Here is a 17,415-nt window from a genome sequence, read left to right on the forward strand (position 1 = left end):
TGCCGAAGCATATGCAGGATCTGTGGTGTTTCGTACTGATTACAGTTGATATCTACTCTTAAAATGATACATTTTCAAAACCCGTAATGCATGAAATGAAATATGTTAAAAAAATTATTTTAATTTATACAATTACAATTATTATGAGTATGCATATTTAAAAGATATCAAGTGAAAATCGCACTGATTAATCTTTATTGACAGCAAAAATGTTATTATCAAAATGAATTTTTAAATGCACCACTAGATTATTACTTACAATAATCTACAGGTATTAATATTAGCGAATATTTACATTTCGTTGATTACAAAAGTTGCTGGCCGAAATTTTGACCAAATATTATTTTCACAAAAACATATGGCTTGCTTAGTTCTCTAGCTTCAATATCAATATACAAATTTTGATCCTCGACGTCTATTGATAATAGAAATTAGCTGGGAGCTATTTCTGTCCTTGGTATGATGACTTATTATATTTGGCAAACTTGGTCTTGCAAAGCAACATGATATTATGGACTTTGATTTCTCTCGGGTATTGTTCAAACATTGCGGCTTAGAATAGTCTTAGATGGTAATCTTTCTAGGAAATAACTAGGCAGTAGAAGTAGTTGTGTTGTGTGGGAAAAGCTATGTGATCAACCTAATTGATTTGCAAATTATTATTACACACTGAAATTTATTTTACGTTTCACTTAAAAGGGTTGCGGTTGATTCTATAAAATAATTTTATAGAATCCTTATCAATCGAAATTAGTTCATTATTTTAACCAAAGCAAAAAAATATTATTAGACATGAGTAGTTTAAGGCTACTAAACCCTTCTTTGTTTCCATTACTATACTTTCATCGGTATTTGAAATTTGCTCGTATTTATTCTTTATTATTTAATTCAGATATAATTCTATATTATCTTCCTGTATGTTGTATTAAAATAATTTCCAAAGATAATATATTAACAAACGGGGTTTTACCATAATATGCAATCAAAGTTAATTAAAACTACAATTTTTAGTAAGAGTACTAAAAAGTACTAAAAAGAAAACTGAACAACATTAGTAGTTAACATTTGACTTTCTTAAAATATTGTATATATTTGTGATATGGTAATAAGTTATTATTCATAACGATTTTTATTTTTATATAAATATGAAACCTCTATTTTCAAATATTGTTATTAAAAAATTACTAACTTTACTTGCTTTTGAGATATTGGCAGTGGACCTTTTTACCCACGGATCTTCAAGCCCCGCTGTCCCCTGATAATTTTTTTCCAATCATATATTTATTTGGCCCCATAAACAAAATTATACACTATTTTGTAACAAATAACAATAAGAAGGGCTTTCGAATGTGACAAATGAGTTGACTATAAATTCTACAAGTCTTTGAGGTCCCTGACATGTGGACCCTGAAGTGCGACTCGCGCTCAAAAATATTTACTAACTTTCTATGTAATAGAATTTCCAACAAATTGTAAAAAGAATTTTGTAGCAGAGAAAAAAAGAAAAAATTTTTTTTTTTTAATCAATTCAAGTGGGAGCAACGTTAGGTACCTTAGTGAACATTTAGGAGTTGTTATAGTTAAGAAATTTCAATTATAAAATTGACTTCAATATGAGTATAATAAAACTAGTGGTGTGAGGTATCGTGCTTTAAGTCAAATTTCTGGAACTTCCCGTATCGTAACCAAATGTTCGAGTAATATTAAATGTTTTCAAATAGATTATTATAAATACTGTGCATTTTTTAAATTTGTATAAGAATTATATAAACCCGCACACACGCATACACGCAGACGCATCCATTTTTTCTGATAAAACTAACTGATCTTGTTTTTTTTATTTTTTATAGAAAGTATCTTTTAATTTCTTAAGAAATATATTGCTTGAAGATATGTACAGTAGTGAAAAGTAGAGCAGACTGGGTACGGTTGTGCCAGGTTACGGTAGTGACAGTCGTCATAACATCTAAATTACATTGATCTTGAGATAGATTTCAAAGGGGAAAGATAAAAGTATGATTGATCCAACAAGGCGCATTTAGTCAGCGTCCCCTGCATTAACATGATATTATATGTTAAGAGAATCGCTTTTAAGATGTAAAAAAATGTTATTTTTCCAAAGCAGTTGTTTTGTCAACATAAGCAGAAAGTTTTTTGAATCATTCAAATCGGATGCTTAGTTCTCTCAAAATCTGCCATTTTTTTGTACATTTAGCTCTGTATCTTCAAAATGACTAGACCTGGCTTTGCCAAAAACTAATAACCTCTTCTAATAATCATTACAAATTGAATGTTTTTTGGATCATTGAAATCGGATTATCGTTCTCTTAAAAACTCGATTTCTATTTTCTGCACTCTTTGCTCCGTATTTCCGTAACGGCTGGACCTGCCTTTACCAAAAAACAATCAGCTTATCTCCCTATCAATAGGAATCGAATGTTTTTTGAGACATCCAAATCCGTACGCCCAAAAACTTGGACGAAAAAATGCGGCCACACAAAACACACACCCGCACACACGTACACACATTCATTTTTTCAGAGGTATGCCAAAATATTTAGAAACCACTGAAACGTAAAGATATGCGAAAATTTTCATTTTTGATTTTTGGCCCATTGCTATAACTTACCCTACGGGAAGTTGAAAATAATAATACTGATTCGATCAGCACAACTGGAGATATTTCATTTAACGCAAAATATGTTCATAAAAATTGAGCTAATCATTAATCAATCGTATGTAAAAAAATTTTTTTCAGCAAAATCCTGTAATACGTGCCAAATGTTTTTATGTATATCTGTAAGGTGATCATATTTTTTAAGTCAAATCAGGGATGGCAATTTTCAGTTATGCTAATTCGGGACGTCGCGGGGTAGGGGGAGTTTAGTCGTTTATATAACGAATGCTATTCAAGGATGCAATGAAAAAAACAGTTTTTTAAAATGAATGTTTTTTTATCATAATTGCGGACTTTAGTAAGAACTTCGATTATTATATGCATTACATTTTAATCTATGATATTTTATCTTATATTTTTCGATCTATTTATTCTATTCAATTTTCTTCATAATTAATTTGAAAAAATTAGCATCTGTTAGTTTGTTTTCTTAATTTTTGTTAACTTAACTATTAATTTTCGAAAAACCGGGACATCCGGGACAAAAGATTCGGGACAAATATTGCTTTAAGAAAAACCCGGGACAGAAGGTGGAAATCCGGGACTGTCCCGCCCAATCCGGACGTATATTCACCTTAATATCTGTAAAAAAATGCTGACAATTCTGAAATGTGACATTTTATTTTTCCCAAAATCCGCGCGATTTTGTAAAAGAATGGCTCATATTCATTTTCTACACCAAAATTCGACTTTTTGTGATGTTTCACTCGAAAGTAGTATTTTGGAAACAGCTCGTAACAGGCCCACGCTCCGCTGACTGAGAATAACTGAAAAACGTATATCTTTAGGCCACAGCTGTTCCAAAATAAATTGTGGATGTTCGTTCCTTAACTTTCGAGGTCAATAACCCAAAAGAACAATCACCTCTTTGAATATGTTGCCCACCCCTCTTGTCGTGGAGCAACATTACCGTGGTCTCGGTAACAAGAACTAGTAATTAACCTGTCAGCGGCACGTAACGCCGCCTTTATAATTTTCTGTCCGCGTTATCGTCAAAGTGATTCATGACTCCGAGGAAACCCTATCGCTAAAGTTATTGACTATGATACATCGCCGAATATAGCGATGAATGGCGTGGGCAGGTGACATCAAATTCAACATCTGTTGACTTGTGCCATCATAAATTTTATGCTCCATCAATAAAATGTGGCGAAGTGACATTTCACCTATATTATAGCATTTTGCAAAAGTTATTCGCAATTATACGAATGGTCCGATAATTTAAGAGAGAGCTAGTGACTTCCTGATAATACGTATTTTGTAAAGGAAAATATCAGAAACAATAAAGTGCTTACTAATCAAATTTTGCAATAAAAAATTATCACACAGAGATGTGACAACTGTTTGGGTTGCCATCTGTAATAAAACAAACGTAGTTTGTAAGATATTAATCACAACAGCTCATAGAACACATAAGTTCTGATCGCTGTTCCAATAAAATCATAACAAAAATAAAAAAAATAAACATTTTACTTTGGTTAACATAAACACTTATTACATACGTATTCAACTAAATACCGAATAAGTTCAACTAACTAGTGGGGTTGGCCTTAAGGCAAATTGCTGGTACTTCCCGTACGGTAATTAAAAATCTTGTTACGAAACCCAAAAAAAAATACACTAAATGTATACACATTATGAAATATAATATAAACACTATAAAATATCTGCTAATTTGATGTGCACAAGTCCAATAAACATTTTTGACTGCCAAATGACATTTTTTTAACTTATTTTTATTAAGAGTCTATAACTGCTGCACCTGCCTTCTCAAAAATGAAATAAGTTCTTCATCTTGTCAATACAAGTAAAATGTTTTTTGAATTATTAAAATCGGACGCCCCGTTCTCTTAAAAACTGAGTTACCGTTTTTGGCACATTTTGCACCGTATCTTCGGAACGGCTAGATCTGCCTTCGCCAAAAACTAGTCAGCACGTTTCCTTATTAATACGAATCGAATATTTTTTTAATTATTCAAATCGGTTAATTGGTGTTCCTGTAATCGTTGACGAAAATTTGTATCCGCACACACACATATACATCCATTTTTTATGCCAGAATGTTCAGAAACTTTTGAAACGTAAAAATATATAAAAGTTTTTATTTTCGATTTTTTTTGCGATTACTATAACTTGCCCTACGGGATGTTAAATATTATATATACATGATAGGACGGGTCACAAAGGTCCAATTTGACCTTGAGCAATTATATTGTGAAAACCAAACCAATTATATCAAAACAAATTACACATATAAAACAAACAACTGTTCAGTAAAATTTATCATTGTCGAAATATGTTTTTTTGTGTTTCTTTAAAAGTTTAAAAATTAAAAATCTTAGTACCGAACCGAAAATTTTCACAAAATTATGTCATGTTCAAAATCTTTATAAAACACCTGACAATTTGTCGTATGTTTAATGATCATTTTAGACCGACAGATATCATATTTTTACATTTTTCTTTTGTATCTTCGAAACAGCTAGATCTGCCTTCTAAGAATTCTATCAATTTTTCATTTCGTAATTCTTCAATACAAGTAAAATGTTTTTTGAATCATTCAAATCGGGTGCTTTGTTACTTCAAAAACTGAAATACTATTATTGATACTTTTTGCTTCGTATCGTCTAACCATTAATAGAAATCGTTTTTTAATAATTGAAATCGGTTGATCTATGCGCCCGAAATCGTGGATGAAAAAAAATCAATTTTTTCTAAGGTATGCCAAAATGTTCAAAAACCATTGAAACGTAAAGACATGCAATAATTTTCATTTTGGTTTTTTTTTCGATTACTAAAACTTACGCTACGGGTATTAAGTAGTCTCCGGTTCTGAATTTTAATGCACTATAAGTGAATTTAATGTTATTAATAAATTATTCATATTACATGAGATGAATTTTGATGTCTCTTTGTGTCTGATTTAGCATCGAAAGGGTAAAAATGGATTAAAATAAAAATGTTCAGAACGTTTATTTTGTCGTTAATTTCTATGCCAATTTTTATTCTTTCCCTTTTTTTATTCAAAGTGTTTGTTCGGAAGTAATGAATTCTCTTGACTTAAATTGTAATTATTTTTTGTAATTTATGTTTATGATGTTTTCACGAAGAAAATATTCTACATAAATTCTCAATTATGTCTTAATTATATATTTAGTTACTATAAATTATTTTGACCTTATATTGAATAGTGGTGGGTAGACTTATTCAAAGTACGACGTAATCAAATATTAATCTTCACTGTGAAAATATGACAAATTACTAAATCAAATTAACTCAATGGTTCACTTTGTTAACCTTACTAAAAATGGCTTACAAAACAAATATATACTTTAATTAACTTCCCGTAGGGTAAGTTATAGTAATCGCAAAAAAATCGAAAATGAAAATTTTATATATCTTTACGTTTCAGAGGCTTCTGAACATTTTGGCATACCTTAGAAAAAATGGATGTATGTGTGTGTGTGTATGTATGTATGTATGTACGTGTGTGTATGTATGTGCGGATACAAATTTTCGTCGACGATTTCGCGAACACGGATCAACCGATTTGAATAATTCAAAAAACATTCGATTCGTATTGATAAGAAGACGTGCTGATTAGTTTTTGGCGAAGGCAGGTCTAGCCGTTCCGAAGATACGGGGCAAAAAGTGCCGAAAACGGTAACTCAGTTTTTGAGAGAACGGAGCGTCCGATTTGAATAATTCAAAAAACATTTCACTTGTATTGACAAGATGAAGAATCGATAAAATTTTCATGAAGGTAGGTCTAGCGGTTTCGGAGATATGAAGGAAAAAGTAAAAAAATGAGCCATTTGGCGGTCAAAAATGATCATTAGACATATGTTCATCAAATTATCAGATATTTTATAGAGATTTTAACAATAAGTGTAAGTTTTGTTAACATTCCTATGGGTTCCGTACCAATGCTTATGCGTTAGACAGCGACGCGGCGCTAACGCGCTTTATATTTTGTCCCTATGCAGTTAAAGCAGTACGATTGCTTTGAAAAGAAAGTTCAAATCTTCCACAATATGTCAAAACAAAAAAAAATTTTTTTTTCAAAAAAAAAACAAAAAAAAAATTAAAAAAAAATTTTTTTTTTAAAAAAATTTTTTTCAAAAAAATGTAATTTTTTGTCCAATTTATAGTTTCTCAAAAATCTGATTTTTTCAAAGTATTTTTTTTTTTCAATAATGTCAATCGTTTTTAAAAAAATTATAATTTTTGGTACGGGAAGTTCCAGCAATTTGCCTTAAGGCACGATGCCTTAATTGCCTTAAGACAGAATTCCACTCACAGCTAGTTTTGAAAAAGATTATGATACCTACTAACTGATATTATAAATAGATTTTATTTCAAAATTTTTGAAATATTAATGCGAAAAAGTGTTTCACCAAAATCACTTTAAAATAAATTACTAAAAGAATATTTTCAAATAATTTTCAATAATGTTCCAAATAAATTTTTTAAAATAATAAAGTTTCATTTCCTGGAATTTTATACAGGTAGTAGCATTGCTGTTTAGTTTACGAGACCAATATAATTTTCAAGTTTATGTAATTTAATTGATTTATAAGATGAATTGTTTCGAATGATGAATGTTAATTTTAAATTACGTTCAAGAATTTTCTTTAATAACATGTATAAAAGCTCACATGTGGGTGGTATAAACTGAGCCTTTGGTGGCAAGGGTGTAAACAATAAAAAGTAAGTTAAGTTAAAAACACAACAATTTTACAAGAGATGAATTAAAATAAGTAGTTTTTTCTACTCTGCTGATAAATATTTACGAAATTTAAATACGAAATCAGAGTTATATACAGGGTCATTTTCAAATTTAAAATTAAGACATTAGATCTGTATGCTCTCGGGCTGTTTCTTTTTTATTCGCCTATGAGGTAAACAAGTGACAAGCTTTTAAAAAAGAGCAAAAAATTCATTTCTGCAATGATGAATTAGCTGTGAGTTGTACTGAACATAGTCGGGCAGTTGTTTGTTTGATATGACAGTTGTTTCCTTTTTCGCAATATAATTTCTAAAAATCAAATTGGACCTTTGTGATCCGCCCTACCCTACATTTGATATCTTATTGTCTATGCAATTTGTCTAACACAAAATATCTTCTTACATTAAATTACACAAATTTATTGCCATCTGCTTCGCTAAATTATATTTTAATTTTAATTATTTCACAAGCTTAATAAGAAAATTAAACAACATTTTTAATCATGTACACGTGCATTCAAGAGCTTCTTTAAGTAATTAATTTGATAATTAGTGCAAAAAATAAAGCTAATGAAATTTAATGACGTAATTAGATACAATTATAATTAGCATGATGATGGCATTAAAATTGAACTGTTACCTATAACGCCACTTCCGATTATGGAATTGATGAAATTGAAGCTAGCCTGAGGCAGTGTCGAACTGTGCTGTCCTTCATTTTCCTGCAATAAATAAAAAAATATAATTAAGGTATATTAAAATGAAGATATAAAGCAATTCGAACTGTTCAATGGCATTGTTTTACTTTAATAAAATATGCCATGATTATTTTGCTGAACTTTTCGAGAAAATTTAATTATATTACAATGTAATTAAAGTCAATTCATATTATTAAACTGCAATTTATAATTTTTTATTTCATACTTATTCTAGGCTAAAAACGTTTGTTCATTGTTATTGGATTATACACAAAATTTGAATTGAATATTTGCAATTTGCAAATATAACATTGCAAGTAACATTAATCAAACGTATTTACTAGTTGGCGATAAAACAGTAAGCAAAGTGTATAGAAAACTGATGTTCTAGAATTCAAGGTCAATCCGGTAGTATTGAACATAAATATCATGAAAATTGATGAAAATGTGACTATTTTTTGTTTATTATGTATCTATTTTTGGTGAATAAACTGATAAAAATTTTAAACTGATAAAATGCTAAAAATATAAACTGCTAATAACGGTAAAAATGTCCTAACTAGATAGAACAACTTACTAGTTTGCCTTTTGACAGCCATCTGTTAAAATTATATAAAAGATTCATGAATGCTTTAGAAGTATAAAAATTGTGAGCTAAAGCAAATATTTTTTTTTGAACAATCATCAGAAATTCGAATTCTATGATCTTGTTATGACTAAATTTTGATTTTTTATGATTATTATTTGATTTTTATGCAAGAATCATTGATCTATATGTAAGTATTTAATACATTCAAATAAAAAATATAAATATCCAAATGATGTCTATCTAATCTATAATTTACTGAGTATAGTCCAATTAATGAAATTGTTTTTGAAAATGATAAAATTTTCCTGTTTGTCTTCTATTTTACACAAATTGAAATCTTTTACGTGACCATACCTACATTGCAGGTCCCACAACTAGAATAGAGATGCGTGCACATGCAAATTTATTCAGAATCGATTTCAATGGCTTTTTCAATCGTTTTTCAGCTTCTATCAATTTTTATATTTCGTATTTTACTAAATGGCATATAATTATAATACCACTACTCAGGCAACACGACATCATTAAAAATGGATGTTTCTCGTGTATCAATCTCGTATATTAGATTTTAATTCGATTACTACTACTACATACGATATTCTCGTAATTATATTTTTAATTATTATTAAGATAATTAGGTAAGATATTGAAATGTGTGGTTTTGAATTCTTAAAATCGTTTTCGTCGTTTTTGAGGACACGTCGACGAATGGCCAAAAATTGGTTTACATACATACACACAGTCATACATCCACACACATACACATAAACATACGCATACTTTTTGCAAATTTGGTCCTATTTGTTTCAGAATAACTTGAAATGTGGAGAAAATATAAAATTAACGAATCAGATTGTTTGCGAAAACAAACTTTCCCTTCGGAACTAGCTGACCCGGCAAACGTTGTTTTGCTAAGTAAGGTATATTCTAAACAATTTCCAGAGAATCAAAAATATTAATACTTTAAGTATATAAGGATGTGTTGTTTGAATGCTACATACAATGAAGTATTATAAAAACAATAAACCCCATTAGTTTGTCTATATTTTGTCAATACAATTAAACTGGAAGATTTATACACTTTCTATAGAAATCCATTCAAGTCTTTTTTGGTGTTTCGACTTATTAATTACGTTTCAAGTTTTTCAGATTCTTTTTGGATTCTGGATTTTGTGTATAATTGCAAATAATACTACTGAGCTTATACAAAATTTTCAAATTTCTGCGAGGAGAAATAGAAAATGAATTAAGTATTTTTTCTTTGACCTGCTTTTTGAAAAGTTTTAAGTAACATTTGATGAATTAAAGTAAATTTAATAAAAAGTATATATGTAGAGCAGGGCGAGGCTTAAAGGTCCAATTTGACTTTGAGTAAATATAAACTATATTGTGAAAACCAAAACAATTATATCACAACAAACAACTCACTTCAAATGAACAATTATCTGACTACGTTCAGTAATACTACTATACCAGCTACTTCATCATTATAAAAATGTGCTTTTTTTGCCGTCTTTCAAAAATTTGTTATCTAGACCTTTTTACCTTGGAACGGCCAGGTGGCAAACAGATTTAATGTCTTATTTTAATTTTAAAGGTATTTTACAAAATAATTACACTTTTAACCAATGCTAAAGAACTACCAACGGAAGAAAATACTTTTATTATGGATTTTCCAAGTTTACCGTTTATCTCCCGATAGCAAAGTCATGAGAATCAAGGTTATAGCTGGTTATACATTTTTTCCCTCTACTTTTGAATATTGTTGGTAAACAATGCTTAAATTACACATCGGTGGACCTTTTTAACCCCGGACCTCCATATATTACTATCTATTCTTTGATAAATTCTGGAAAATTATAACTGGGAAAATGTTATTCGGCAAAAGGTCCCTTTGATCGATACCAAATTTAGGTTCTGAATTTAACTAACATAAATAAAAAATAATATAACCTTTTATATTAAAATTTTTTATAATGAAAATGTTTTATAATTACAAATGAGTATATAATTATATAAAATGAGATCTTTCAGAGCACTGTGTTTGAGAAAAATGTGCCAAAAAGTGCATTTTCATATTAACATTTCAAAAAAGTTGATATTTTGAGTTTCTAGTAACACTTGCGGCCTGTTTAATAACGTTTTTGTATATAAATAAAACTACAAACGAAACTACTTACTACAATTTAATCATAATTAAACAATAGTCGCGTAAAACATCCTATTAAACGTAATTGAACATCATCTGTCAAAAACGTTTGACATTTGACGTATTAGCCACCGTCTATTGTTTTATTTAAATTACGCTTCTACAAAAATTTTCAAATCAAAAATGTAAAGTTTCTACGCGATTTTGAAATAATAACTCAAATTTCAAGACTAAGACTGGCCAAATCGGTTTAGCCGTTTTCGAGTTTTAGCGGATCATTTTATCGAGCTCCATTTTTATATATAAGAAGATATAAATGCCACTTTGTTAAACATTCTTTTAAAAATCTAATTTTTGACAACAATCAGAACTTCTGATACCAAACGATTAACCTTGGTTGCTTTGGTCCTAGATATTTTGAAATTTGATTGTTTTTTATTATCTAATTAATCTAATAGTGATAATATGATGGTATGTAATTGGATGTTGGAATACTCCTGAAGGCCTATTTTTACTTGGAAACTAGGGTTTATACAAAAACCGACAATTCAGAAAACCGGTTTTCGAATTCTAATTTTACTAAAAAACCAGTTTCAACCAGTTTTCGAATTTTATATAAAAAATAAATTTTTACTCGAATATTTTGTAACTTATCCGCAAATTTAGTGTAAATTTAGTGTAAAGTTTCTGAACATTTTGTCATACCTCAGAAAAAATGGATGTGTGTGTGCATGTATGTATGGATACAAATTTCCAGTCACGTTTTCGGGCGCACGGATCAACCGATTTGAATGGTTCAAAACCCTATTGGAAACATTTGAATATATATCTATTTGAATAAAAACGGATATTGTTTCCGATTGTTCAATATACGAATTAAAATGTTTAAGTCAATTTAATATTCTTGTACATATGAGAATAAATATCTCTTATGTACATTACTCGGTTTGATCATAATTAAATAATTGTAGTGTATAATTTCCATAATAACTTCTCTCATTTGCCTTTCCGGAGTGTTGTACTTCCGGGACTAACCAACTTAGCCGCAAGGACGAGAACTTATCTTAGCTCAAATAACAACTTTCAGTTTATTCCGTGACGGCAAATTGAGCCACCGTACGAAGTTAGTTTCAAACTTACGAGTCTCGACAAGAAGTTTAACACCTGCGCATACAAAGTCTATCTAAAAGAAATATTATGTTTAGAAATATACTTATCACATTTTGCATCGACGTAAATATTTCATAAGCACAAGAAAATATTACTAAAATAGATAAAGCAACAAAAATGATTTTTTTGGAGAAGAATAGTGGAAAGATAATCATTTTTTTAATTTCAATATTTATTACAACTGTAAAAAATATTAATTTAACATCTAGTAATAATAATGAACAATAACATCAATTTAAATAAAAAAAGTACACAGGACAGTATTTACATTAAAATGATATCCGTAGTATGATGATTTAATATAAAATAAAAGCAAATAACAATAAAAATAAAAATAATAGATAAAATTTCTGAATATTAAAATAATACTAGAAAAACAATAAAGTGGAATAAAAATAATAAATGACAAATAATAATAAATATAACAAAATAACAATATTAGAAATAATAATATGATAATAATATAATAATAATATAAAGATAGTCATTAAGTAATCAAAATTGAGTCGTTGATAACAAATAAAGTTAAAAAATGGCAGTTAATGTCATCGTGTCAAGGCAAATTGCTAAAATACAGATAATTAAAATTTTCAAAAAAGATTCTAAATTTTTTTTAAAAGTTTGAAATAATTAGATTTCTGAGAATTTTGAATTATTAAAAAAATGACCATTTTTCAAAATTTGATTTTTTTTTATATTTTATGTAAACGTAATTTGTTCTTATTATTATGTGATAATTTGATGTGCATATGTCTAATGATTATTTTTGTCCGCCTAATTGCATGTTTTTTATACTTTTTTTTTGAACTCAAAAACCCCAGACCAGTCTTCCCAAAAATTTCTTCAGTTTTTCATTTCATCAATACAAATAGAAAGCTTTTTGAATCATTCAAATCGGATGCTCTGTTCTCTCAAAAATTGTATTACCATTTTTAGCACTTTTTGCCCCATCTTCGAAACGGCTGCATCTGTCTTTGCTAAAAATTAATCAGCAAGTCTCCTTACTAATACGTTACGAATGTTTTTATTTGAATTATTCGAATCGGTTGATACGTGTTTCCGAAATTGTCGACTAAAATTTGTTTCCGAGCACACACACACACATCCAGTTTTTCTAAGGTATATCAAAGTGTTCAGAAACCTCTGAAACGTAAAGATATGTAAAAAAAATATTTCCGATTTTTTTTGCCGTTACTATAACTTACTCTACTGGAAGTTAATAAAATATTGTTATGTTCCTTCAATTTTTAATCAAATTTTGAATCATACCAGTAAAGGATATACAAATTATGATTTGTTTTTGTAATACATAAATCAAAACCCTGATTGCCACAGATAATGCGAGGCATATTATTTCGAACTCAAAGAGCTTCTCAAATTTTTTTGTGTAGTAGGCCTCTAAACTGTGCCATGGAACCCGTATTTACACGATATCGTTTGCTTTCTAATCTTTTATAAAAATCTATAATATTTTATTAGTATTTATGCTTACTTATAAATATAGTATGTATTATATGTATTACTATATTTAATTATATATGATTATTATAATTATTATTATTATAGATAGTATGATATAAGTAAATAGATGTTAACACGGTATGCTGTGATCTCCAATTTCATTCCGTGGATGTCCCAATTTTTTTTATCTTTCCTGGTTCCCTACATATGAACAACTTTATAAATCACTGGTTTAGATCATAAATTCTACAAAATTTTAAGAGCTTTTAAGTCTTTGAAATTGGCGGAGACCTGTTTTTGAGAAACCGTGGGCGAAAAGTCCAATTTTGGTCTCAAATGTCACGCATTTGGTCGCAAATATCACGCATGCATACTTTTTTGAGAAAACTTTGCAAGACTTGAAACTTTGAGAAAACGTAGAACTTGTAAGGCAAATTTTTTGACAAGAACATACTTTTCTTCCGGAAAGTTAATTAAATACAAAGTGTTTTTTTTCAAAAATGAACGAAAAAGTATAAAATGAAAGTATTGAAGTATTAAATGTATGTTGGTGAAATGTAATGTATAACAAGTATTGTATGAGAGTATTGACTTATTGATGATATAGCTAATATACCTTTGATTAAATATGATTTAAATCAATTAATGAAACTAGTGGTGTATGGCATCGCGCCTTAAGGCAAATTGCTGGATGGATTTAATCAGTTCTTTATCTTGTCAATACCAGTAACATGTTTTTTGAATTATTAAATTCGGACGCTCCGTTCTCTTAAAAACTGAGTTACCGTTCTTGGCCATTTTTACCCGTATCTTCGGAACGGCTAGACCTGCTTTTGCCAAAAACTAATCAGCACGTCTCCTTATCAATACGAATCGAATGTTTCTTTGAATAATTAAAATCGGTTTAACCGTGTACCCGGAATCGTCGACAAAAATTTTTATTCACACATACACACACACATGCACATACACACACATACATCCATGTTTTTAAGGTATGCCAAAATGTTCAGAAACTTTTGAAACGTAAAAATATGCAAAAATTTTCATTTTCGATTTTTTTTTGCGATTACTATAACTTACCCTACAGGAAGTTAAAAATACTTACCAAATGCTGTTAAAAATTGCTTTAAAAATTTGTTTAATAATTCACCAACCAATCCGGCTCATATGAAAGATTCTAAATTCACTAAAGAATTAAATTTTCCGGCAAAGGTCGAGTTGGCTTTTCTCGATTCAAAAGTAATATGATAATTTGCAAAGTTCAACCTAAGGGTCTAAGCAAATAGAATCTATTTATTTTATCCATTTATCCAGGGCACATTTGCTGAAATTGCTCAAAAGGATCCTCTAAGCTCTCTTTAAAACCTAGGAGAGTAGCATTCCCACCTGAGAACTAACATCAAAATCCAAACGTGTATGAACGAACTCATATGTGCACTAACCCGTTATTGCTATATAGATAATGTGATAAACGAAATTCCTAGGTGGATCACGTTCAAGTACGTGCATTAAGAATTATTTTAAAGCTTTTAGCGTATAAACGAAAGAAAATGTATTCCATATAGAAAATATTTCAGTTTCAGTTTACATCAATCATTTTTTTCTATCATTGATAAAATATACATGTCGATATGTCGTTTCAGATATGACAGACTTTTAAGTTAAAAGGCATGTGTTTTAGCAATGTATGCAACTAACGCAATTGTAAAACGTTTACAGGGCTTTTTGGGCGTTTAAAGTCGTATGACGAATCTTATTCTGTTTTATTAATCGTTTTTTTCTTAAATCGAGGCAGGATGTTAAAAATGTGCATTAGGAATCTAGGTGGTCATTTGGAATTGGTGTTGTATATAATATATACTTTAACCCGCTTTTCTGTAGCCATCTGGTTAGAGCGTTGGCCTTCCAATCAGAAGATTTCTCGGACAGCTTGATGTCGAGCAGTGACAAAGTTTTTACTTTAAAATATAGATGTAAATATGCTTTAAAGTGAAAATAGCCTCAAATTAAAATTATTCGGGATTAGAAAAATTTTAATAGTGAATATTACGATTGTCTTCTAAAGAACTCCATAGCTAAGAAGTATCATCACGACGTTTAAACTCTTAAGTTCTAATTACTAATAAAAAATAGATTTATTTATATACTAGCACCCCAAAAAGAGCTTTCTTTATTATGTATTTTGACTTTTAATTGTATTTTTTTCATTATTCGCTATGCTAATGTATACAAATAGGACTTTAAATGATAAATTCATTCAGAGCTTCAATTAAATATTTCAAAAAATCACACGGTGAACTAAAATTTAAATGATTTTATTGCTGTACCTTCCCGTATCGTAATAAAATTTTCAAGAAATATTAAATGTTTTCAAATATACTATTATAAAACCTGAAACTTTCATTATTCATATGTTATAGACAAAATACAAGATCTTATAAATGGGACGTTTACATAAGATTACATAACTCATATTTCTAATGATAATAATTAACTTCCCGTAGGGTAAGTTATTGTAATGGGCCGAAAATCGGAATTGAAAATTTTTACATTTCTCGACGTTTTGAAGGTTTCTGAACATTTTGGCATACCTCAGAAAAAATGGATGTGTGTGTGTGTGTGTGTATGTGTGTGTGTGTGTGTATGTGTGTGTGTGTGTATGTATGTATGGATACAAATTTCCAGTCACGTTTCCGGGCGAACGGATAGGGAAAAAAGTTGATTAGTTTTTGGCAAAGGCAGGTCCAGCCGTTTTGAGGATACGGAGCAAAGAGTGCAGGAAATAGAAACCGACTTTTTGAGAGAACGGAGTATCCGATTTGAATGATCTAAAAAACATTCAATTAGTAATGATTGGGAGAAGTGTTTATTAATTTTTGGCAAAGGCAGGCCCAGCCATTTCGAAGATACGGAGCTAAATATGTAAAAAATGGCAGTTTTTGAGAGAACTAAGCGTCCGATTTGAATGATTCAAAGAACTTTCTGCTTGTTTTAACAAAATAATTGATTTTAAAAAAAAAAATTTTTTGTTCCAATTTTTTTTTTTTTTTTAATTTTTTGTAAATCGAAAATAATTCAGATTTTTATTTTTAATTATGACTATGGTTCTAATATACTTTAAACAAATAATTTCAACTTTCAATATTAGACTATGTTACAATATTTATAATAATCTATTTGAAAACATTCAGTATTCCTCGAACATTTCGTTACGGTACGGGAAGTTCCAGCAATTTGCCTTAAGGCACGATGCCACCCACCCCACTAGTTATATAAATTGAATTGCAAAGTTTTTTTGTTTTCCCCAAAAATAATCGTTTTGACAATAGAAACTAAAGGTTTTTGTGTCATTCTAATTCTTCTTATCTCGAACACAACTAGACCTGTCTTTGTCAAAAATTAATACCACTTCATCCTATAATTACGAATGGAATGTTTATTGAATCATTCAAATCGGATATTCCTCGTTCTCAAAAACATCATTTCTATTTTCTGTACTCTTTGCTTCATACCTCCGAAACAGTTGGACCTGTCTTTGTTAAAAATAACCAGCACCTCTTCCTATGAGTAGGAAGCGTATCGCACAAAACACACACATACGTCAATTTTCTAAAGTATGCCAAAATGTTCAGAAATCTCTGATACTTGAAGATATAAAAAAAATTAAGTTTTAAAGATGGAGGGGGGTTTGAAGATCATAACATTTCACGTGGGGGGTTATTAAGATATCACGTGTATTTATTTTTTACTTCAATTTAGAAAAAATCAACAATTTAAAAAAAATTAAAAAAACGATTTTTTACTAAAAATACACGTAATGTCAGATGGGGGGTGATTTTAATTATCACTACGTATCACTAAGGGGGGGGAGACCAAAAATACTTAAAAATTGGTCATGCGATTAATGAACGCCCTAGAAGTTAAAAATTAAAATTAAAAA

At 29.4% G+C, this 17,415-nt stretch overlaps 1 protein-coding gene across 1 annotated transcript in view; it reads right to left on the bottom strand.

Moving 5' to 3' along the window:
• Positions 1 to 17,415, bottom strand: part of LOC113385582 (putative sodium-coupled neutral amino acid transporter 11) — a 75,048-nt gene that overhangs the window by 9,438 nt on the left and 48,195 nt on the right. Inside the window, exon 3 of the mRNA XM_026623432.1 lies at positions 8,046 to 8,127. Coding sequence (XP_026479217.1) covers positions 8,046 to 8,127 — 82 coding nt within the window. The remainder of the gene's footprint in view (positions 1 to 8,045; positions 8,128 to 17,415) is intronic.

The sequence above is a fragment of the Ctenocephalides felis genome, unplaced genomic scaffold (genome assembly GCF_003426905.1).
Source record: "Ctenocephalides felis isolate EL2017-DRISC unplaced genomic scaffold, ASM342690v1 CF-g0.4_SCAFFOLD_03571, whole genome shotgun sequence".
In the NCBI taxonomy this organism is placed as follows: domain Eukaryota; kingdom Metazoa; phylum Arthropoda; class Insecta; order Siphonaptera; family Pulicidae; genus Ctenocephalides; species Ctenocephalides felis.